We start from the raw sequence: 24039 nt of genomic DNA, 5'->3' as shown, positions 1-24039 counted from the left end.
AGTGTTCGCATCTCATGGCCCTTATAGGGGACCAAATTGTGGCTCCAGAAAAATGTGTCCTTTCAGAACTTCCAACTGTGACCTTACCTGCTTGGAGTCTGCAAATGCATCCTGATGTTAAAGATCTGGAGATGAGCCACGTGTAACAGTACATGCCTGTAATCCCAGCTACTGAGGAGGCTGAGACAGGAGGATCGCAATTAGCAAGACCCTCTCTCAAAAATTTTTATGAAAGAGGGGCATGGATGGATGTAGGTCAGTAACAAGTGTGAGGCCTTGGGTTCACTCACAAGATGAGAAAAGAGAAACAAGAGGGAGATTTGAGGCAAACACCCGAGGGCAGGCCACAAGAAGACAGGCAGAGGTGGGAGTGATGGTCCACAGGACAAGGTCACCAAGGGTTGCCAGGCCCCCAGGAGCTGAAAAGCAGCCTGGCACAGATTAGGAAGGACTCAGTCTTGCCAGGGTCTCTTTTTGGACTTCTGGTCACCAGAGCTGTGAGAGAACAAATTTCTGTGATTTGAGGCAGACAGTCGGTATGATCTGTGGTGACAGCCCCAGGAAGCTTACAGCTGCTTTCTCTTATACCAGTTCAGGCCTGGTGGCTCAGGCTGCAGAGCAGAGGGCAGAGCTCTGGGGAGGTGGGAGCAGGACAGTGTTGAGGGTCCTTGGAGCCTGTGGCTCTGCCCTCCTGGGGCCACAGCTCCTCCCCACCACCACCTCAGCCCCAAGAGCTCTCACCTTGGACCTCGTGAGTGTGTCCCCACCTGTGTTCCCAGGGCGTGGCTGGTCTTGCTGCCTTCCTGACCTGTAGTGGTCATAAATGCCTCCCACTTTGCACTGTAGCCCAATGAGGCACAGTCCTCGAGCCCAGAGGCTGCTCAGGATTTTGATTAGAAAAATCCTTCATGAGCAAAAGTAGTGCCAAGAGGCTGATACCCGGAGACCACCCTTCCCAGGCAGGATGAGAATCCTGGCTCCCCGTCTCCCTTGCAGCTAGGTGCAGGCAGCTGACCTGGCTCTGCTGCTCAGTGCCCAACACCAGGACTCAATCCCCAGAGCGCTTCTCTATCGGAGATGTGGCTGAAGGCCCTGGCCTTCGGGACAACAGGTGTGGGCTTCTGGGTCCCTGCTCAGGGGAGGAGGCCATGCGTTAGAGGTATGGCTCTAGCTGTGTGGCCACCACGGCCCTCTCCACAGAACAAGGAATATCCTGGGGGACCATCTTCAGCTCTGCCCATGGGACAGGCAGAGGGCAGGGAGGCTGTGTCCTAAGACAAGTTCCTGGGGGCCCTTCTCCTAACCTGGGTGGGCAGAAAGCCTTGCAGGAGTGTAACTGGCCAGAAGGTCTGGGCTCAGCCTGGGCTGGACACACCCTTGGTCATGAAGAGCTGGTCTCAAACTCCCCAGCTGAAGGGGCCTCTGCCTCTTCCTGCTCCCTTCCTCCTCACTACCTCTGCTGGGCCCCTGGGCCTCCCTCTGTCCACCCTCCTTCTCTCCACTACTCCCTTCATGGAAATGAAGTCATCTAGAAAAATAATCCAAAAATAAAAAGGAAAAAAACCTAAGAAAACAGGATTTTCCCCCCTTCAAGCATTTGGTGAGACACCTCCCACACAGATGAGTGTCCACCGGGCCCGTTTTGGTCCAAGGGAGACTAAGTCTTGGCTGTGTGAGGCAGGTGGGGCTCCCCAGTGCCCACCGTGGGGGTCTGCCAGGGCCTCCCTTCTGCAGCCTCCCGGGGTCAGTGCCCCTTAGGAGCCTGAGCCCCCAGGAGCCTGAGTGCCCACTGATGCCTGCCACGGGAGGACCACCCAGTCCGGAGGCAGGTGGGGTGAGTGCTGGGGCCTGATGAGCGCCAGGCCAGGGAGTGGCCTGAGGTCCTAAGGGGGCCCCGCCTTGTGTCTCTCCCCTCTTCCCAGCGGCCCACGCCCTGCCGCAGAGTTCTCGTTTGTTTATTTATAATTTATACTCAGCCTGCTTCCAAGAACACTCGGAGGCACTTGCTGAAAAGTGGCTTCCTGGAGCTCAGTTCTGCTTCTATCAGTCTTGGGCAAAAAGCCCATCACCCTCCCCCAGCTCTCTTGGTCCAGACCATTCAGCCTGGCTTCCAGAGCCCCCTGGAGTGGGCCCCCAAATGTAGTCTTTCCTGCCACTCATGGAGCCTGCCTTTCAGACCAGCTTGCTCAGAAGACCCCAAAACCTAGGATGCCTTCTTCCCCCCTGGGATGCACCCTTCCTGGACTCCTCTGGTCCCTGAACAGGAAGGGCCCCTTGGCATCTTTCTTCTGACCTTCCCTTCCACTCCACATCACAGTGAGCTGGTGCAGGCTGCTGCTTCCTGACCCGACCCTGTAGGACAGTGACCATATTGCTGTTGACAGTGACAGCAGAGATATATGGGGCTTCCCCTGTGCTGGACTGGCATTGACATGCAGGAGGAAAGGACCTGCAGGGGGCTTGGGCAGGAGGCAGGCTGAGAGAAGAGCCACTCCACAACTTCATCTGAACCCCATGCAGTCAGGGCCCTGAGTCAGGGCCAAGGATGCTGTTTTCACACGTGTTTCTTCAGGATCTCACTGTCCAAGCGACCAGGGAGGGTGTAGGGACCCAGCACAGCAAGGACACACCTGGGCACAGCTGCATTTGGCAGCCATGGAGTCACAGCTCTGGTCTCAGGGAGGGACCTCTGCACAGGGATATCTGAACCAGCTACTCCAGGGATTCTAAGGAACGTTGCTTGTTTTAAGCCCCCAAGCTTTTTGGTAACTTGTTACACAGTCAAAGCGACCTGGTACAACCAGGGTGGCTCCCTCCGTCCAGACCTGGAAAGGGGCTCTCCTCAGAAGCCCTTCGGCTTCATGGGGACATTGCTGTGGCTGTTGCCTAGAGGACAGGGGCATGAAGGGCTCCAGGGAAGAGGCCACACTGACCACCCAGGGTTGTGACTCCGGTGACCTCACATTTATAAGATGAACCTTTTACACAAGACAGACAGCCCGCCTGGGAGGAGCAGCTTCAGGGGTGCAACTGGGGGCTATTCCCATGGCGACACTGGAGCCAGTCAGGGGGCTCCCAGGAATCAAGTCCTCATGCCCAACTTCCCAGCCCATCTCCTGCCTCAGTTTCTTGCTCCTGGGAGGGGGTCAGCATTGACCTGGGGCTTGTCTCTCCTCAGTTGGCTTACTTTCCCATGGCATGGCAAAAGAAATAAGCACAGACAGTGGCCTGAGGACCTGGTGATGGCTCCAGCCAAGGCCAGAAAATTGGCTTCACCTGGAGGACGCAGCTCGGGTTCTTCTGAGCCCTACTTCCTCCTTTGGAAAATGGAGCAGATGATGCCCTCCTTGACCCAGTGCTGAGCAAACTGGACAAAGCTCATAGAGCACATGTGCATACCATCCCCCTTCCATAGCCTCAATTTTCCATCTGTAAAACGGAGCAGTCTTCAGCTTCTTCCCCAGCCAAGTCTAACTCCCACTTCTGCAGAACAGGCAGTGCTGCTGCCAGCCAGCATCGCACCACAGCCCGGGGGTGGAGGGTGTCCCCTTCCTCCACCATCCTTGGGTCTAGAGCCCACAGGCCTGGCACCATCAGTTGTCACTGAAGCCCAGCTCCTCCCTCCTTCAGCCTAAGCTGACACCACCTGGCAGATGGGCAGCCCTCGCATGGCAGGGCCTTGGGGGTCACCCTCGGGCAGCCTCAGGCAAGAGCAGATGCCAGCTGGGTCATGACAGGGATACGCTGCCACTCTCAGGCACACTGCAGAGCGTGGCCTTTCCCAGTGCCACTCTCCTTGCCATCAAGTTCCCTAGAGCCACAGATGTCCTGGCCATAGGGGTTGAGGCAGACCAGATGTCTGTCCCTGTCCACGATGCTCCATGCCAGAAGGACAGAGCCAGCACAGTCCCTTGCCGACACAGCCCTGGAACCCCTGATTTGGAACTGAGAGAGGCAGGGGTGTGAGAGAGAGGAGACAAGCCAGGCATTTCTCCAGAAGGAAATGCCTTTAAGAGCATCTGAGGCTAGAGGAGCCCATGCCATGCCCTGGGAGGTGGGCTGGCATATGGCCGCCCTGGCCTGCCCAGGCCGCATGCCTGCAAAGTGCTCCTCTCCCCGTGCCAGGCCCACAGGGAAGCCAGTCATCCGGACATTTCAGTGCTACTCTGGGCAGCCCCAAGGCCTGTCTGGCTTCCTGCCTGGGAAGCAGCTCAGTGCCCCGGAAGAGCAGCCAGTGAGAGGGTGCCGACGGCCTGGACTGGGCATATACCAGCACTGGGACCTCAGTCAGGGGCTGCCCTTTCTAAGTCTCCTGTGTAAAAGATTCGTCTTATAAATGTGAGGTCATCTGGAGCCACATGAAGGACAGTAAGTGACTAGGGGGGATCGGTTCTTTCCCCTTCTGTGCACAGAACATGCTTTGTGCCAACTGCTGCAGACAGAAGTAGCCCCTGGGGGAACTCTGGGGGACTTCCAGAGACCCCACCTAGAAGCCAGTACCCCTCCTTCCATGTACCTTGCACACACCTGGCCTCAGTGCGCCCCTCTGTATGGCTGTGACCACTCTTCCCTTCATCCTCTCCCACCAGACCCAGGTGGCCTCCACGGTGACACAAGGTCTCCTCCAGCCAACTCAGTATCTGGAGCAGTGCCAGGCACACAGGAAGGGCTGCCTGCACAAATCAAAGACCTCTTTAGGGCCAAAGATTCTGAGCTCCCACAGGAACCGGCTCTCTAAGCGCTTGGCAGGTGAACAGTCCCTCCACCTACATTGGTGATTCCCTCAGAGAATCACCAAGGGGAGCCCACCCATTCCTGCTAGAACTGGAGCTGAGTCATTTAATCCAGCACCTGACTGAACAGTGTCCCCTGGGCCCTTCCGGGGGAGATGAGGCAGTGCACAAGGTTTACTGAGCACCCGCTCTCATCTGAACAAGACAGTCCCTGCGTTCACAGAGCATCCCCAACAAACACGTTATCAACTATGTTGTGGTAAGACCTAAAGAGAAAAAACAGCGCACAGCATGAGGAAGGCCTAAGCTTTAAGCAGCTGCTCACCTAGCTAAGGAGGATGAGAGTGGGCTGTTCCACGCAGAGAAAAAAGTAAATGCTAAGGCCCTGCGGCAGGAATGAACTGGGAGGGCAGAAGGCAGAGAGTTGGGGAAAGACTTTGACTTCCACTGGGTGGAACAGGGAACCACGGAGAAGGAGCCTGGCCTGTTTGTACTCTGACTGCTACACTGCGAAGAGATTGCGGAGACGGGTAGAGCGCAAGGGTGGAAACAGAGAGATCTTGGCTAGGAGATGGTGCCAGTAACTGGACCGTGAAGATAGCAGGGGTGGGAAGCTGTCAATTGTGGGATATGCAGGAGGCACAGGTAACACGACGCCCGGGCCTTGGAGCCCGGGGGCTCTCAGTCACGCACACGCCCGCCCTCCTGCGGCCACTGAGACCACCACCCCCGACCCCGCCTTGCGGTCTGCGCCGGGAGGAACAGGACGCTACCGAGGCCCTCTGAGACTCCAGGGAAAGCCGGAAGTCGCAACCTCACGCCCCCCGACCCTGGGGACTGGGCACTGGCGGAAGCTTGCCAAGAGAACTCTCGCGAGAGAACTCAAACCCGCCCCCATCTCTCCGTGGCTTCGCCAATCGGCAAGCTGCTGAATGCGTTGCCATGACAACTCGGATCTACCTCGCTACAGCTGCTGTGGCGCGGTGGCCTCAGCTCCCTGCTTGTGAGGCCATCCTGTGTCGCGGGCGTCCTTCTGCCCCAGAGCTCCGTTTTGGGGAGTTTGAAGGTGGGCAGAAACGTGAAGCTTCGACCTGCCCAATCAGAGCATCTCGACATCCCCGTCCCGAGAAGCCATGACCGCCCTTTCCCGGGCGATCGTCCCCGCGGCCGTCCGTTCCCACCACTTCAGCCACCCAGACACACCTGTGTCCTCCCAGTCCCCGGCCTCTCGCCTGGCCTCCCTTTCAACTCTAGTCAGAGGTCCTGGAGGCTCCCTAGAGGGGCGCCTCTGGGCTACCAGAGCGCTGCAGATCCCTGCCTCACCCTGAGGCCGATCAGACCTGCGATCATTGAGATGGGAAGGACCAGAGTTTGAACCTCCCAGGGTGCGCAGACCATTGAACTCAGCCACAGCCCATTAGAGTCCAGACCTTAGCCCATCCAGAGGGAGGTGGGAGGAAACCACAAATCTGCTGTGGACAGGGGTGCCACTGTGGCCTCAACCCCAGGGTGGGACAGCGCAGAGCTGGCCCAGTGCATCAGTGTCTAGTGGGGAAAAAATGACAACGTGAGTGTGATGTAATGTGAGCTTTGTGGGGAAGCTTGTTGCTTGAGTTCACCCAGGAATGTGGCTGGACGGAAAGTTACTGCAACTGGAGAAAGGCACAGTTGGCTGGAATTTGGTTTAAAAATAAATAAATAAGATTTAAATTATATAACTAACACGTGTTCGGTGTAGAAAACTTGGGAAAACACTTGAAAGAATAAAAATCTTTCATCTCACAATCACATAGAACCACTGCTGGCATTTAGGATGTTTTCTTCCAGTCTCTGTTTCTCCCTCCCTTTCCCTCTCCCTCCTTCCCTCCCTCCCTCCCTCCTCCCCTCATGAGACAGGGTCTCACTATATAGCCCAGGCTGGTTTCAAATTCTCAGTCTTCTCTCAGCTTCCTAAATGCAGGGAGGACAGGTGTGGGGCACCTGTCTTCTTATCGCATTTATTGTTAGATGTGTTCCCAACTGACAGACTCTGGTGTGAATGGAGTTTCCTTTCCTTGCTGATGCTCCATCCCAGCCTTATCGCTCCAACATAATGAGGGTAACAGACCCCAGGCTCAGATGCAGACAGATGTGCACCAATACACCTGATTCTCCTGTGGCCTCTTTCCCAGACCTGCAGCTTCCCCTGTAGGAGGCTTCTGAGAGCTTGATAGTTGCTCCATGATGGGGAAAGGGGTGGCAGTGAGGCTTGAGGAACCGGTCAGTCCAGGCGGGAAGGAAAAACTGAACCAAACACCAGAGGGCTTCACCCTCTGAGTGAGCAGGATCCCATGGGTAGCAGATGTAGTCAGATCAAAGAGTAGAGGCAGCAAAAGGCTCAACCCTAACACTTTGTCTCTGCACTGCTGGGGGACACTGGGGACACCCTAAATGGACCAGTAACCACAGGCATGCACACAGTGTCATCCTGACAGGGCAGTGAAGCACCCTGGAAGGAGTCCTTGGCCTGGGGAAGGCCACCCCACTTCCGCCCCTCTGACCCAAGGAGAAGCAGCACGTGTATGTCCCAAGCCCCCGCTTTTGTGGCCGTCAGTGATCCACATGCCTGGCCCCCTTATCCCTCCCTGAAGAGCACACAGTCCTCTGCCACTCTTTTCCAGAGTTGTGGGGATGTTCACCTTCCTCTGGGAAGCCCCACATCTGTGGGGATGGGGGCACACAGCCCCATGTGTCTTGGTGTTTGGGTGCTTGCAAGGTCCCTGTTGATTTTGTCTTTCCCCAAGGTCTTGGTCTTAAAGAACATCTTGATGTGTTGGCCCTTCTGCTCAGGGGGGATTGGAGGGGGTGGCAGTGGCTCTTCTGTACCCCTCCTCTACTAGGACACTTGTCTTCCACGCCTGCCTGGAGCCAATTTGAGCAAACAGCCGTGCTGCTAGTGTCCTTTCTGAAGCCCCTGGAAAGCAGTTCTGGTGCTCAGAGACAGCTGTGTGTCCCTGTCTTCACGTGCTGGCCTGTCCCACAGGAAAGCCAGAGGGAAACTGCTCCAGACACCTCCACTCCCACCTCCAGACAGAGCCCCTGAGACTCTCACTCCCCAAGAGAGTTCCTTTCCAAAATCACTTCCCATTTTGCCTCTGCTAAAAACCACCCAGTGGCTTCCCATCTTGCTTGGTGAAACTCAATGTTCTTTCCAGTGTACAAGGTGTCCACTATTAGCCAATCAAAGCCCCAGGAATGCACTCCAGTGGACACAAGTCAGGTTACTGGCTGGCGGCAACCAGGGAGGCAGCATGCTTCAGGGAACTGCAGTGTCTCAGACGACATTAGGAAGGATCTACCAGGCCCTGGCTTGTGTTGGGAGAACTTGGGATGAGGTTCAGGAGACAGGCTGGAATGGAGGCTGGGAGGATCTTACCCCCTAGTTTTTAAAATTTGTAGTACAGGGGGCTGACCCCTGGACCTTTGCACGGAGCTACATCCCCAGCCCTTTTAAAATCTTTTTGAAGTAGGTTCTTGCTAAGCTGCCCAAGCTTAGCTCAAATGTGTGATCCTCCTGCCTCAGCCCACCCAAGTACTGGGACCACAGGTATGCGTGCCACTACACCTGCTTGATCTCAGCCCCTTTACCCACTAGTGCCCAAGCTTCCACAAGTAGGTAGCTTAAAATGATGGGCATTTATTTTCTCCAAGTTCTAGAAGCTAGAAGTCCCACATCAAGATACCAGCATGGTTGGTCTCTCTGGAATCTGCCCCATGCCTCTCTCTTAGCTTCTGCCAGCTGCTTGGAGTCCTTGGCATCTTTATAGACACATCACTCCCATTTCTTCCTCCAAAGTCATTGGTATTCTTCCTGTGTTTCTAAGCATTCTCTTCCTCCTCCTTTTCCTCTTTCTCCTTTTCCTCTTCTTTTTCCTCCTCCTCATCTTCATCTTCCTTCTTTTGTTTTTTTGAGACAAGGTCTTACTATGTAGTACAGACTGGCCTTGAACTCACTATGTAGCCCAGGCTGGCTTTGAACTCACAGTGATCCTCTTTGCCTCAGTCTCCTGAGTGCTGGGATTGCAACTGTGCACCACCTCACCTAACTCCTCTCTTCTTCAAAGACCCCCTTTCTGAATCATGTCCCATTTAGAGGTCCAGGTGGATGTGAACTTGAGGGGACAACTTTTAACCCAGTACGGCTGTGTCTTCATAGGGTGGATACGCAGCATCCTCTGTTAAGACTGTGTCCTCCTGTTCACCTGCAGTGTTGACTGCTTCTGCTGCACCTCAGTGCCTGGCCCATGCTGGACACTGCCCCACTCCTTCAGCTGTTCAAATCACTCACAAGGGTCACTCGGGCAGCAGGTGCTCCCTGACATGTAGAACAACAGTATTGCACAGATGACTGCACTGTGTGCTTCTCGGCAGCCAGGACCACCCGCACCCCATCCATCGTCTCTGTGTTTGCCCTCCCTGACCCTTCTCTTCCTTCACTGGCTCTCAGTCTCCAGGCCCTCACCCCTTCCCCACCAAGATGTCTGGGAAACCACAGCCCCTTGCCCATTTTGTGCAAGTGGTTCTGCACTCTTTCCCTTCACCTTTTCCTTTAGCCTGGAGCCCTGGAGGTGAGGGAGGGGTGGTTCCTAAGCAGAGTCAAACAGCTTTGGAGGCAAACAGCTTTGGAGGTACACAGTTCCCTAGTATGGGAAAGCAGTCAGTTCTTATTTCAAAGAGCGTTTCTGCTTTCTTTCTCCCTCCCTTTTACATCTGTGCTAACATTCTGTGATTCTTAGAGAACCAAAAGCCCAGAGCCAAGAATGTTCAAGCCAGAAGGGATTTCTAAGAGGAACAAAACAGACAGGGCCTCTGCCCACGGAGTTCACAGGCTGGAGTGGGGGGGTGCCGGGTTGCCCGGGGGCACCAAGTGTGGCTTGCAGGGAAGGGGAGTCCAGGGTGATGGAACAGAGGCACAAGAGGACTCATTGACGTGGGCATAGGGTCAGGGTGAGTGGGATTGAGCCGAGCAAGTGATTTCCTGGATAGACACCCGAAGAACAGGCAATCAAAGAAAATATAGATAAGGACACCGTGAAAATACAGAACGTTTGTGCAGCTAAGGACACTATGGAGAGAGTGAAAAGACAACCTGCAGAATGAGAGAAAGTCTTAGAAATTCTACACCTGATTAAGGATTAGCACCCAAAATATGTTACTTCTACAGACTCACCACTGACAACCAGAAAAATAAAACTCACTTCAAATAAATGGACAAAGGATTTGAATAGACATTTCTCACAAAGTGATACAGAAATGGCCAATAAGCACCTGAAAAGACGTCCAGTCTTGCTAACCCACAGGGCAGTGCAAACCAGAGCCATAAGGAAACCCCACCTCACACTCATTAGCATGACCTCCCTCAAAAGCCCCAAAATGAGAACCACCCAGGAGGTATGGCGAGATCAGGACCCTGTGCACTGCTGGTGGGGATGGGAAATGGGGCAGCTGCTGTGGAAAACCATTTGGCAGTCTCTCAAAAAGCTAAATATAGAATTATCATACGATCCAGCAATTCTGAGTGTGTACCCCCAAAGAATCAGAAGTAGAGATTCAAATGATATGTGAACACCAGCATTACTCACAGTGGCCAAAAGGTGGAAACAGCCCAGGTGTCCATCTGCACGTGAGTGGATCAGCAAAAAATGATAGCCGTGTCCCCACACGGGAAGTGTCCTCAGCTACAGGAAGCGGGGAGGCACAATGCGTGCTCCAGCACAGATGAACCAAGGATGCACCATGCCAAGGGGAGGAAACCAGCCACACAGGAGGAGGACACAGGGTGTGTGATTCTCATTCTGTGGGGTCCCTAGAGCTGGTAAATTCAGAGACAAGAGCAGATTTGAGATTCCCAGGGGCTGGGGTTGGCCACGGATCAGAGAGCTTTTACTTAGTGGGTATGGAGTTTCTGTTTGCAGGAATAAGAAAGCTTTGAAAATAACTAGTGGTGGTCACACAGCACTGTGAATATAATCAATACCACTGAAGCACACTTTAAAATGGTACATTTTATGTGATATATATTTATCACAATGTTTTTTAGAAAGTTCTTCACCAAAAGCCATTGAATTGTACAACTTACACGGGTGAATTGCATGACTTTTCAATGATGTCTCCTCAAGTGTTAAAGAAAGAAGGAGACAGAAACAGCCTCATCCAAAGATCCCTGAGACAGGGTGCGATGCTGGGGACTCACGACGGTGCCACAGGAAGTGGAGGGGCGGTACCCGGCACCTGTCCCTGCCGGTACTGCTCCCAGCTCATTCTGTGCTGAGCACAGCCTCCCTCGGAAGCCAATTTTCCGCACAGTGAAAATGCTTTCCCCAGGCCCACTTGAGCAGATGGCCCCCCACCTTGGCCTGAATTGAGAAGCACAGAAATCAAACAGGGGACAGACGGCCTCCTTGGCAGTGTCGTACAGGCACACAAGCCTGAGAGCTCACACACATCCTCTCCCCCGCCACCAGGCTCCCTCATTCCTGCACGCTGGAGCTGAATGGGCCTCCAGAGACCCTGCCCACCCCACCTGGGCTCCTGGACCTATTGCCTGCTCCTGGCAAGTGCTCAGAGATACCTCCTGGATGAACAAGGGAATGAACGTGCTGCTGAGGCCTTGGCTCTGATTTCCCATCCTGCACCTCTTCTTGCCCAGGACCTGAGCCCTTCTGGAGGGGAGGGTGTGGAGAGGGTTGGGGGTGAGGGTGGAGAAGTGTGACCTGTAGGTTTAGGGAAAGACTGCAGAGACCCTGAGGGAAGGTCATCATGGTGGAAAAACCTGGCAGTAGGGGGTCATGAGCAAGTGGTAGAAACCAGAGCTCCAGAAGTGGGAGGTGCAAGGCTTGCAGCAGGGAGGATCAGGTGGCCCCACAGAGACACTCCTGGTCTTTGCATGATGGACAGGCTGACCTTAGGCTCTGGAACAGCCTGAAGAGAACACACTGACCACTCAGAATGCCCCCGTCACTCTAAGCTGGAGGAGGTTGGGGAGACCCCCACCCACCTTCCCAAGTGACCATGTCAGCCATAGGAAGTGCATGTGTCCTTTCTGGAGGAGCTGGGAGACAAAATTATTTCCAGGCTTCAAGCATTTCACTCTTAGGAACATTTATTTGGATATCCAATATGAAGAGAAATGTGGAGCTTGTGGCATCTCCTAGGACTAAGCCACTTGCCCAGCCCCAACAGACTGGAACAGTGCATCCTGCTCCCATGGGTGACATTTTATGCAGCCAAGGCTGTGGTGACTCTGCTGAGTGTGGGACATGGCTTTGTGTGACACTTCACCCCTCTAAGCCTTGTTCCTTGGAGATCAGCAAAGAGGAGGACGCTATCTGGCTGCCTTGTGGGGGGGACATGGGACCGAGTAGGCCAGGACCCTATCATGTGGGCTGCTCCTGCCCAGGGGCCAGGACTGAGCACATGGCCACAGTACCCTGCTTCCTGGAGCACAGAGACCTAGCACAGAGCAGGGGGGTTCCCACACGGAGCAGGAGGCAGAGTAAAATGTGATGTGGGGCTGGCAAGGGCATGGGCTACAGCCTCATCCGGCCCCAGGGCTTGGTCTCTCACCCTCTACTACTCACTGGAAGAGATAGGGAGGTGGACAAGCCCCAGAGCCAGTCAACAGGCGGGGAAGGAGAGGCCCAGAGACAGACCCTGAGGTCCTGTGTGGTGGTGGAGAAGGAAATGGCCCTTGCCCTTGAGAGGTGGCCAGGAGCTGAGGGCTGGGTTGGGCTGACACTAACCAGATTCCCTGGGGAACACTGGAGTCCAGAAGATATCTCACAGCCCATCCTCAGGGAGACACCCCATAGTGGTCCATTTTCTGTTACTAAAGCAAAACATCAAAGAAGACTAACTTAATAAGGAAAGGGGGTTTATTTAGCTGACAGTTTTGGAGATTGAAAATTCCAAATTGGTCAGCCCTGTGAATTCGGGCCTTGGTGAGGATATGGTGGCAGACAGCAGAAGTTCACAGGAGAGGAAACTGTGTGGCCAGAAAGGAAGCCAGGGAGAGAAGGAACCCACAATACCTCCCCAGGACAGTGCCCTTGAGACCTCAGGACCTCTCACTCAGTTCCACTGCCCACAGGGCCACACTGCAACCCAGCTTCCAGCCCAGACACCTGTGGGGACATGCTCACCCACACAGCAGTCAGAGTGGCTTCCAACCTGGCCACGTCTCCCACTCCTCTGGGGACTTTAGCATCTAGGAGGAGCCTGTCACAGTAAGGGACAGTGTCCAGCCCCGCTCCTCCAGGATATGAGAAGGAGCCTTAAGGACAGAATCTGGAGGAGGGGTCTCAGTCTGGTCTCAGTCTGGCAGAAAGGGGAGTCGAGGGCCCACCCCATGTGTGTCTGCCCATGCTGGCTCACACCCCCCCACCTCCTCATGTCATCTCGAGCTTGCGAGGTGAGTATCACCAGCCAGTTACAGGTGAGGATATGCCGATTAGCTGGGAAAAGTGAGACCACTAGGCGAAGAATCCGAAATCCTGAGTTTTATTTCAAGGTCCAGCTCAGTCAAGCTGTGCAGCTCTAAACAACCCACCCAGCCTCTCTGGGCCTCAATCATCTGAAAGTCAGGGAGCTGGACTAGAAGAGGGCATGCCTCCTCCATATGCAGAGAGCTGGAGGCACCCCAAGGTCTGACAGGTCAACCTGGCACAGTGGGGTGTGATGATGCTGGCTATGTGGGGGCAGGATTGTGAAGATGCAGGGAGACACAGCACTGTCTTCACAAGGGGGAGCAGATGGGTGGAAGCTTCGGCTGCATGTAGGGAACCGAGTGCAGTAAAAAGAAAAGTAAAAGATAGAAGCGCAAAAGAAGACGACAATCAAAGCTGTCTGAAGGTGGAACAGTCTGTCTCTATAGGGTAGTGAGTCCTCCATCACCAGAAGTATGCAAGCCAAGAGGAGTTTCATGTGTCAATAGACTTCTAGACACCTTTGGCTTTGAAGCCCTGAGCTCAGTCCCTCTTTCCAGACCCCCATATAGGTCAGAGAAGCTGCCCTGCCCAGCCCGTTGTTAGTTCCATGGCCCATTGGTGTCAGTCACTGATGTGCTGAGGTCAGGTGTGACAAGTGCGGAAAGCCACTTGCTTCTAATGAGAGTTAAAATACCCACATTTTGCATGAGCTCTTACAAAGACATTAGAAATATAAGCATAAATTATCACACCGAACTATGTGCTTTCCTGAGCAGAAGCAGAAGTAGGGGTAGCCCAAAACTCTGTTCTGCACACACTGCAAGGGAACTCTACAGTGGCCCTGGAGGAAACAGGCCAGGGATTCAGCCCAGTGGGTTGTTCCCTACTCCAACCTCTGCAGGGAAGGACAGCTCACTCAACCTCCACCACACCCCAGCTCCTCAGTCCTGGCCAGGGAATACCAGGGCATCAGGCAGGAAATCCCTGGGCAATGCCAACAGGAAGCTGGAGGGGCTGGTTCCTTCTGCTAGCTATGTGTGTGTGTATGCGCCCAACCTGCCAGGCTATTTTGGCTTCCCCAACCTCAGGTTGTGAGCGTCCTGAGATCTCCAAAACCAGGGAATCTGGATCCTGGTCCTTTTGTCCCTAGGAAGGGAGCAGCTTGTAAGTCCTATATACATACAGAGTAGAACTTGGTCAGGGAACCATGATCTCCCCCAGCCCAGGAATCCCCCACAGTCACTTCGTCACACGGACATGCAGACACTCTCAACCTTGAGTGCAAGGAAGAGGTGCGAGGGATTTGTTGGCAGGATGTGGCAAGGGAGAACAGACAGGGCTGTTTGGGAACCCCAACCCAGGCCCCTGGGGCCTAGCATTCATCCACCCAGGAGGGCATGGGGTGGAGGAACCAGGAGTTGCTCTGCATCTGGTGAACTGGGAAATCACTTCTCACCTAGGATTCAGTGTCAGCTCCCCATGAGAAACGAGGATCCCACCCTAGTCCCAGGGCTCTGTGGGGCTGCCGAGGGGCACAGTGCAACGGAAGCACACAGCACACGTCCCCTGGCAGGAAGGGTCAAGAAGGTGCGTGTGTGCAGCAGGGCAGGCTGAGGACATCAGCCAGTTTCAGAAAAGACAGTCCAAAGAGCCCACAGTCTTTCTTCACTCTTTACTGTGTAAAAATAAACTCAACAATTCATGTCATTTCAGCAAGAAAATGAAAAAAGAAAAAAGAAAGAAAGCAAGAATACCAGTAGAAATAGTGCATTTCCAGAATTGCTGATGGGAGGTGGCAGGTTTTGACCCATTTGATACCCAAAAGGCTGCAGATTGTATGAAAAATGTACAGCTTTGGTTAGCAAATAATGAAAAAGTAAGATACATCGATTCTCTTTCATATTTTACAGTATATACATTATAACAATATCAACTTTAGGGGGGTTGCTTTTTTTTGGCAAATAAGACAAAATTGGGACTCTAAGTATTGGGCTTTTTTCTCCTCAATGACATGTTCCCTTTTAATTAATCGTACTTCAGTCCACTGTGCACAGGAGCGATGTTTTTCCCGTCGCTGGCGGAATAAATTTACATGCTGTGTTTGAAGAGACGAAACTGGTACTCCTTCAGGCCACATGTTGGTGGCCATAAGATCACAAAGGCCTTGGTCCTCTTAGCTCACTGCTTCTATCCAGGTTGGAACTGACACTCAAATCCTCAGCCCATTCCATTTCACCCATCGGCTCCAGACAAAGGGCCCACCCAGAGCGGCCTCTTAGGCCTCCTGGTCCCCAACACACCTTCAAAACAGGTGGTCCCTCACTGGATGGACTGGAAACCTCATGCCAGCCTCTTCCCTCCCCCTCACTGCCCATAAGACACCCTTGGTCTCAGGTCCCAGGGCTGGTGACAAAGTGATCTTTGCAGTCTAGAAAACAAACTGGGAATCTACAAAAGGAAAAGAAAGCATACAAAATGTATCTCTTTCTTCCAAAATACACGCTTTCAGTCCTACATTTTGGTGGAGCCTGAAAGTGTTTTCAAGGGAAATATAGGTTGAGATAATTTATAGGTTTGTCCTATTCTTTCATAAAAATACTCTTGTTTGGTAATAAACTTTTTCTTCTACAGTAAGAGAAATAATACTGTGTTATCAAAAGCAAGAAGGCTTTACGATTCAAGTGGGATCTAAGCTCCCCAGGGCCTGGGGAGCCTCCGTGGCAGCTCTCCCACCCAGGACCCCCAGGGAGCTGTCAGACACCAGCTCGGCAAAAGCAAACACTGTCTTGACAGTGCTTTTTTATCTTCTTATTTTATAAAATGGCTTACCTGAGAGAGGCATGTATTATTCAGTGCAAGAGGGAACATCAATCAGATTAAGGAGTCAATGGGAACTATGTGGATTAGATTTGCTGCTCTGTCATCTACCTTTCTCGGGGCCAGCAAAGTGCCAAGTATGAACACAGTGAGGGAGTCGAGGGGCTTGGCACAGACTCCAGTTAGGGGTGGGGTGGGAGCTAAATGTCAGTTTCTGTCCCTGGCACCATGGGTGTGCCAGGGGGCAGCAGAAGGATGGGGAAGGGGCCAGGAAGCTGGAGGGTCAGGGTCCTAGGCATAAGCATCCGGGGTGTGCTCTGCCCTCTCTAGCTAGGGCAGAGGATGGCTTGTGGTCCTGAACGGACAGGTCCCACCTTGCCACTTGGCAGTGGTGGTGGTCTGGGGTCCGTATCGGCAGGGGCAGGGGCTGGTGGCAGGTGCCAGCAGGAACGCATTGGGCACAGGTGCTCTGGGCTGAGCCAAGAATGGCTCCCACGTAGGTGGGGCTCAACCCAGTCCGGAAAGGTGATTCCAAGCTCTCTTGCTCTCTCCCAACCACGGTATCATTGGGGCTTGTTCTCAACCTACATGTTTGAGATGCTTCTTGGTGTGTTTGGGGAGTGGGGAGGGGGAGAAGGACACTGGCCTCTCTCTCAACCCCCTCCATCACCCCTGGCTTGCTTACCCAGACATTTTCGGTAGCTACATGGGTGGTCACAGAACACTGGGTGGCACTCAGCACACAACATAGAACTGGAAAAGTCCATGCAGGCAGGGGAACACACATCGGACCGAGGGAGCAAGGAACACGCCACCCCAAGGAACATGCAAACAGAGAAGATCCCTGCAGATCCAAGGATGCCACAACCTGACGGCACTGAGGAAGCACAATTATCTAAGAAAAAGCCACTGTTGAACAACGACACGCAGCATGGTGCCACATCTACACTCTCTGAAGAGTGATGCATTGCAGAGTGGCGACCTGTACCGTGCAGGCACCCACAAGTACAGCAACACAGAGACACTGACACAGACACACACAGATGCACTAGGTTTCTGACACACCATGGACCTGCACTGGAGGAGACAGGTGCCCCTGGAAGGAACAGCAGGCACACAACCTGCCTCTGAAGAGGTGTCTGCTGCTGCCGATGAGCCAGGCAGCACAGAGGATTTCTAGAAGGACTTGCCAGCCTTGCCAAAGCTAGACTCCTGGGCAGAGGGTCTAGGTTATCCTCAGTGTGTCCAGCAGATCCAGGACAAAGCAGGGGCTCACCTTATCCTGGTCATGACCTCTGGAGTGTTTGCTCTCACACACATACGCACACTTGCACACGCACACACGCACACATACATGCACACCTTTTTCTCCCCTCTGCAGAAAGACTAGAAGGAAATATTCATGCTGCTTTTCATGGGGGGGGAAAAGGAGCCAAATATTCTGGACACAAGTCAGTGTCGTGGGCCAATGGCAGGTTGGGGGCTGCTGCAAGAGGGGTGCTAGGCCCCCTGCTCTGGCCAAGCCTGGCTCCACAGGAGGGGTCTCCCAGCCCTGGCCACCTGGGACCTGGGGATGTGGGGAGGAATATGGCTGTCAAAAGTGCCATGGGGATGTCCTTCCCATGGAATGGCTGGGTGAAGTTCCCCAGGGCCTTTGGGGATGGGTCTTAATCAGCACATGGGTCCCTCATCCAGAAGGCCCCTGCTGGAAGCCTCTGATCTCCCACTGCCAGAGGCAGCACCAGTGGCTAAAAGGGTGTGACAGGGCCCAGGCTTGAAGGGTACAAAGAGCTGAGAAGGCAAGGGACAGAGCCACTTAGAATGTCTGTAGGCTGTCCCCAGGCCCAGGCCGCCTCCGCTGCAGCAGGCGCGTGGGAGCTAGCAGGTGTCTTGTCCCAGCAGAGCTAGCCTCAACCTTCAGAGCACGCCTCTAATGCCAAATAAAAATCCTTCGTGGAAAGGTCCACCCAGCCTTAGCAAACCACAGAAAGACATTTAGGATGTCAATAGAGAGCCGTGTGGCTCTGAAAGAGGTCTGCAAAGGAAGACAAATGCTATGCTGAAGGAGCTGCACGCAGGCAGATGCTGAAGTTGGCAAACAGACTTCTGACCCATTCTGAGATTTCCCTAAACCACAAAGAATGGAGGCAATGAAATGCCTCATTCTAAAAGAAAAGCTTCCCCCAGGCACACATCCGGATACACACACACACACACACGTGCCCAAGTGTCTTCTCTCTCCCTCTCCCTGTCTCTCCCTCTCCCTCCCCTTCTTCTTCTCTCTCTTACACCTGCACTGTTCAGAACATTGCTGCTACCTGCTCAGCTGTGGTCAGGGCAGGCCTGGGAAACAGTCAGGGCTCCTAGGGAGAAGTGGGGTGTCCTCAGGGACAGAGGAGAGTCGGGACTGCTTTGTGTGCATGAGGAGGATAAAACCAGGCTGTGTGCGCATGTGTGTGCAGGGGCTGTTGCCTTGATTCATTCCTGGGGGAAGGGAAAGAAGAGACGATGGATCATCACCACACAAGCAGGGTGGGTGGGCGCAGGACCTGGGGCTCAGCCCTGGCCAGAAGCGGTCAGTTGATCTGGCGACAGGCCTCAAATGTCCACTTGGTGGCTCCACCGTAGATCTCAATTTGGGACTCTGCCCAGGCAATGACATTGCCAGAGAGGGCCTTGGCGCTGCAGGTGGCCAGGTTGTATACTTCCCCTGGGGTCAGCTTGCGGTCCCAGATGTTGAAATGGGCCAGCTCGCCCACAAATGCTTGGGTGGCATCAAATCCACCACCCAGAGTGTCCTTTAGAGAAGAGCAAGGGATGAGGGTGAAGGGATCTGCTGGATGATCTGCAAGCCTGGCTGGGGGAGAGTCTCTGTCTCCCCCACCAGAAGCTCCCCCATCTACTCTGGGTACCATCTTGTCTCCTGCCCCTGTGTCTTCAGTCAGGCATCTGTTCCTCCCTGAGGGGAGCCCAGGAAAAGGACTGGTGCCAGCAATCTGTGCTCTGTATTCAGATCTTCCCCTGGGGCCCCTGAACTCTGCTCCTCCTGCAGCCAGGCCTTTGACCAGTGAGTAGGAGGTCAGCAGGGCTGTGGATAGCCATGGTAACAAGCTCTAGGGGCCCACTCAGATATCCCTCTGCCAGCTACAGTCGACTACATCCCAACAGGAATAAAAAGCTTGGCTTCTCTAGCCCTTCATCTCTCTCCCAAGTACCTGATGGGAGATGAACCATTGCATCAGAACTAAATTATTCATCAATAAAAGCAAAATTGGCCTTCCCATGGTGAAGAGAGTGGGGCAGTTACTGAGAGCGCTAGACCTCACATTCATTTCTGCCTGAGCTCCTGAAGCAACTCTCCCAGAGCAAGGGTTTTGCCCTTGCTGCCCTTAGCTGTTTCTCAGTCGATCTTCACCCCACCCCTAGCACCCACCACCCTGCTCTTCTCCTGCCCAAGCCTCTGTTCCAGTACCACCTGCCTCCCGCACCCATAGCAAGTACCTGTTCCTGGCCCAGCACCAGCACACCCTGCGGCTTGATGGGGTGGTAAGGAGCCAGGTTCTCGCCGTTGCCACCCTGGGTGCCATCCTGGTAGGCTTCCCAGACCCCATCCCTGGTGGTCCAGGTGACACAGATGTGGTGCCACTTCCCATCATTGATCACAAAGGGGAGCTTGGCCACCTGGGACGAGAACAAGGCACTCCGTGTCATGGGTTTGGGAGTACCACCCCAAATCAATGGTGCTTCTTCCACTTTTAAAATTTACACTGGGAGCCATCCTGAATTCTGGTGGTTACCATCCATCAGCCCCGCTCACGGTGGGTCATGGAATCATACAGGAAATCCACCACTTTGCCAAGGGTACCCCTGAAAGCCGTCTGGGCACACGACTGCCTCCCTCCTACTCATCCTCCTTCCTCTTAGCTGGTCTACATAGCCAGCCCTGGGATGATAGTGATCCTGGCGACTGAGTTTACTGCTGCCTGCTGGGCCTCCCTGCAGGGCTTTTCCTCTCTTCCAACTCTCCAGACCTCCAGCTGGGTCCTATAATCTCTGACCTCTGCAGAGAATCTGCAAGGGAGGATGGCACCTGCCTCTAAATTCTCAGACCAGCCTTGGACCTGGAATTGTACTGCCGTCTCCACCCCAAGCAGGGGGAATGGTGCAGCAGAACACAGACTCTCACACCCCTTCCACTTGAGTTAATGGGGCCCTCAAAGTGCAGCCCTTTCAGGGGCATAGCTTCAAGAACAAGGGCTTGGAATCCAATTTCCAGCCTAGTTTTTTCTAGCAATTTACTGCCACAACAGCAGGAAGGTGAAGGGTTTGAAAACGGACTACTAATTCCAAGGCAGGAATGGAGAAGAACTCATGAGAGGGAAAGGGGTACTCTCTCCTCTCTCTTACAAGGGGTCCTGCGGCCCTGGCCTCGTCCTATGAAAGAGAGGATTAGTGGGGATAGATCTAGAGTAGGGAAGCATCTCTTGGAGCATTTTTGCTTCCCCACCCAGGGCATCTATTGTCTTCCAAACCAGGAGCCAAGATGATCTGAGGCCAGCGAGGAGGAAAAGGAGGAGCCAGGGTCACATCAGCAGGAGGGACCAGACCAGTGATGGTGAGCCTTTTAGAGACTGAGTACCCAAATTGCAGCCCAAAACTAACTTATTTATCACAAAGTGCCAACACTGCAATTAAACCTGAACATTGTTTTAGTTTAGAAAAAACAACTCATACAACTTGTGATGTCATCCTAGAGAGAGCTCTGTGTGCTCGTTGCAGCACCTGTGTGATAGGCTTGTCATCGTGGGACTACACAGTCCCCGAGATCATCCTCTGCCACCCCTCCATCTGGGAGCCTGTTGGGAAGGTTCCAGCTCTCCCTGTTCTCCAAGTGGTGCAGGTGAGGGTGCATTCCCCACGCTGGTCTTCACCTGACACCTTCCTTAGCCCTCCAGGCCTGGCACCTGCAGGGCTGGGCCCTGGGGTGGGGGAATCCTACCTTATCGTTAATGAGGATTTCCATGGGGTTGTTGCCCCACTCGATGAGGACCAGCTCATTGGCCTGGCCAGGCACAGCATAAGAGAAAGGTGTGCCCACACCAGGTGCTGCGCTGGACTTGAGCCACATGCACACAGTGAAGGCGTACATTTCCGGCAGGCTCTTCCGCACCTTGGCGTACATGTAGTTTGTTCGCAGCGGGAATGTGAGCTGGAACTTATCTCCTGGGCGGTTGTCTTTCTGACCTGGAAAGGACAGAACCCAAATCCTGACATCAGCACCTTGGTATCTAAGTCGTGTTTGGCCCCCACCAAACTCTGTGATGCAGACAGGGCATGTGGCCAGCTGGCAAAAACACTGAGCCAAGGTCTCTGGCAGGGTCTCGCCCCTACATAGTGCCATCCCTGGGAAGGCAGAGCAAGATGTGGGGTTGTAGGCACCTGGCCTTGGGCATGAACAGGGAAGGGGCTTGCCGTGGGGTCAGGGCACATCATCAATCACCTGGGAAGGTGCAGCGGGGAGAAGGATGAACCAGGCTAGCTCCCCTCAGAGTAGTCCCTTTGGGGGCCGACCTGATTCTGAGGCTATGATGTTGCTCACAATCCCTCATTACTCCTCTTGGGCTCTTCTCCTGATCTTCAGCAGGTCAGCCAGCCTGCTGGTGCCTGCCACAAAGGCCAGCATGCACAATTCAGTGCAGCCCTCAGCAGGGAGCTCTATTCCCTCCCCCAGGCTTTTCCAGGGACTCTGCTGAGAGGGCAGGACAGTGGGGACCCCAAGGTGACTTGGTTGAGGGAAGTGGTTTCAGATAGCTTCCTGAAAACTGAGGCTCCTAGTCTGGTGGCCTCTCCCTTACACAGGGCCACCAGCTTCTGGTCTGCCAGCCAGTGACTCCAGGGAATGACCAAACCCCCACCCACCCCACACATGCCTGGTGTGCCTAGCTCCTGGAGAAATACCACATGGAGCAGTGGGCACCTGCCCCAAGCCCTGGAGCACACAATGGGCCAGCTCCTGTGTGCACACCTGTTCTCCTGCCCTAAGCCCCTGAGCAAGCCATCCCCCAGGCCACTAGTGATTTCCGAAAGACATCCTAACAAGCCAGCAACCCCTTCCTCATCAAAGCCAGGGGTCTGGGAGCAGAACAGGGCTGACCCTCAGTGCAGTACTCTCCCACATTAACGTTCTGGGGGGAGGGTTGAGGGGATCCAGCCCCTGGCATCTCTCTGGAGTGTTTTTATTTCCTGTATCTCCCCTTCTTCCCTCCCCCTCCTTCCTGAGGTCCCTCTTTCCCCTGATCTGTTTTTCAGTTACATAACACGCCTTAAGATGGCACTGTTTAAATCCATCCGGCACATTTTGCAGTCCGAGCTGGGTCACGTGGCCCTGCTCCTCACCACCCCCTCCCCCCTTTTACAACCTTGTTTGATTTCAGCGACTTCAAGGCAGGGAGCATCGGTGCTCCCGCCCCCGTGCTCAGGGCCAGCCTGAGTTGGCAGGAGGGGGGACACTGTGGGGGTGTGTAAGATACTCAAGCTTGGGGTCACTCAGAAAAGAAAATCAGGGAGGGGTAGGGGATGGAGGGATTCAGGGTGAAGGGGGAGAACCCCAAGAGGATACCAGGACCTTGAAGAATCTGGAAGCAAACGTGCCCAAAGGCTGAAGTGGGCCGATGTCTGGCTCTTTGCTGGTGAAAGACCAGTTAAAGCAAGGCTCTGCTAACGGAAAGTGTTTGGGCCAACGATAGCTACTGTGCAAAGTTACTGAAGATTAAACAAATCATACTTGAAAATCCTGGGAGGGTGTGAGTGTGTCTGGATGGGGGTACACCATGCAATCCTGTCCCTACCCTGTTTCTTTTTTCTGGAGAGGTCTGTAGTTTGAGGACACAGAGCCTGGCGAGGAACAGATCCTGGGAAAGGGTTTTCGGGTGGAGAAGCTCCAGGGTGTGCTGACCGGAACTGGGCTGCACAGGGAGCCTGAACCAGATGGTGTTCCCAAAGGGAACCCAGTGGACAGCATGCCCTCCCCACAGCCCTTACCTTTCTCCAGCTCGCTGATGCGCTGATGCAGGGAGGTCAGAGCACTCTCGATCTTGATCCTCTCTTCTGTGTCGTTCTTGGGGACCACCTTGCCCTCCTCCAGCGTGTTCACCCGAGATAGCACCTGCCGCTCCAGGTCATCGATCTTGCTCTGCAGCAGATCCTTGAGGCTGTTGGTCTGGCTGGAGGAATTGAGGCGGCTGTACTGCTGCGGGACACAAGGGCAAGAAAAACCACACTGTTACTGTCGAGCTGGATGGAGGGATGGAGCCGGGAGGCGCGCGGCGCGCTACCCTGGGGCGACTGCTTGCGGGAGAAAGCTGGCGGGGAGCTGGGTGAGTGGCCGCCTGTGGGGGCCCCGCAGGCTCTGTGAGATGCGTGGCCAGCACAGCGTTCGGCTGAGGCAGGGGGTGGGGGATGCCAGGACCGATTTGGTTTGGGGCAGGGGAGGGCAGAAGGGAGCACCACCCCGAGGGGAAACCGCGGCTCACGCGGACCTCGAGGTTCTCCAGGCGGGTTTTGAGCGACTGCAAAGTTTGCCCGAGTTGGCTGAGTGTCTCCGCGGCCGGTGTCCGGGACAGGTCGCCCATGGTGTTCTTGCTGGAGCCAAGCTGCTTGCGGCCGCCGCCCGCCCTCGCCTCCCCGGGACCCGCGTCCAGCGTGCTCTGACTCTCGCAGCGGCCCAGCTTGGTGGTCAGCTCGCGGATGGTCTCCTTCTGGCTGAGAATGGTCTCCTTCTGCTGCAGAACTGTCTCGCGGAGCTGCAGCACGTTGCTCCGGAGCTCCTCCGCGCCTCCAGCGGCCACGGAAGCGGCGCACATGTCGGCGTCCACGGGCACCGAGGTGCAAATGAAGCGCGTCGGCCCGAAATCCTGGGCCCCAGCGCCCAGGAGGCAGAGGGCGAGGAGCGCACAGGTGCGCGTGGCGCGGCCGGTCAGCATGGCTGCGGGCACCTGGCGCGCCGGGCCCGGCTCGGCTCGGGT

The 24039-nt window shown here is 54.6% G+C and overlaps 1 protein-coding gene across 2 annotated transcripts; it reads right to left on the bottom strand.

Annotated features, from left to right (window-relative positions):
* Positions 1 to 14855: 14855 nt before the first annotated feature.
* Positions 14856 to 24039, bottom strand: Nptx1 (neuronal pentraxin I; the record flags this gene model as incomplete). Of its 2 annotated transcripts, none has more annotated exon segments than XM_005407321.2 (5): positions 14856 to 18813; positions 19517 to 19696; positions 21015 to 21259; positions 23057 to 23264; positions 23554 to 24039. In XM_005407321.2, coding segments are annotated over 5 exon segments (1299 nt in total). In that variant the 3' UTR covers positions 14856 to 18591.

Source organism: Chinchilla lanigera, unplaced genomic scaffold (genome assembly GCF_000276665.1).
Source record: "Chinchilla lanigera isolate Chin_1 unplaced genomic scaffold, ChiLan1.0 scaffold00105, whole genome shotgun sequence".
NCBI classification, from domain to species: Eukaryota; Metazoa; Chordata; class Mammalia; order Rodentia; family Chinchillidae; genus Chinchilla; species Chinchilla lanigera.
Note: the sequence above shows the minus strand (reverse complement) of the source record. Positions and strands in the feature narration are given on the sequence as shown.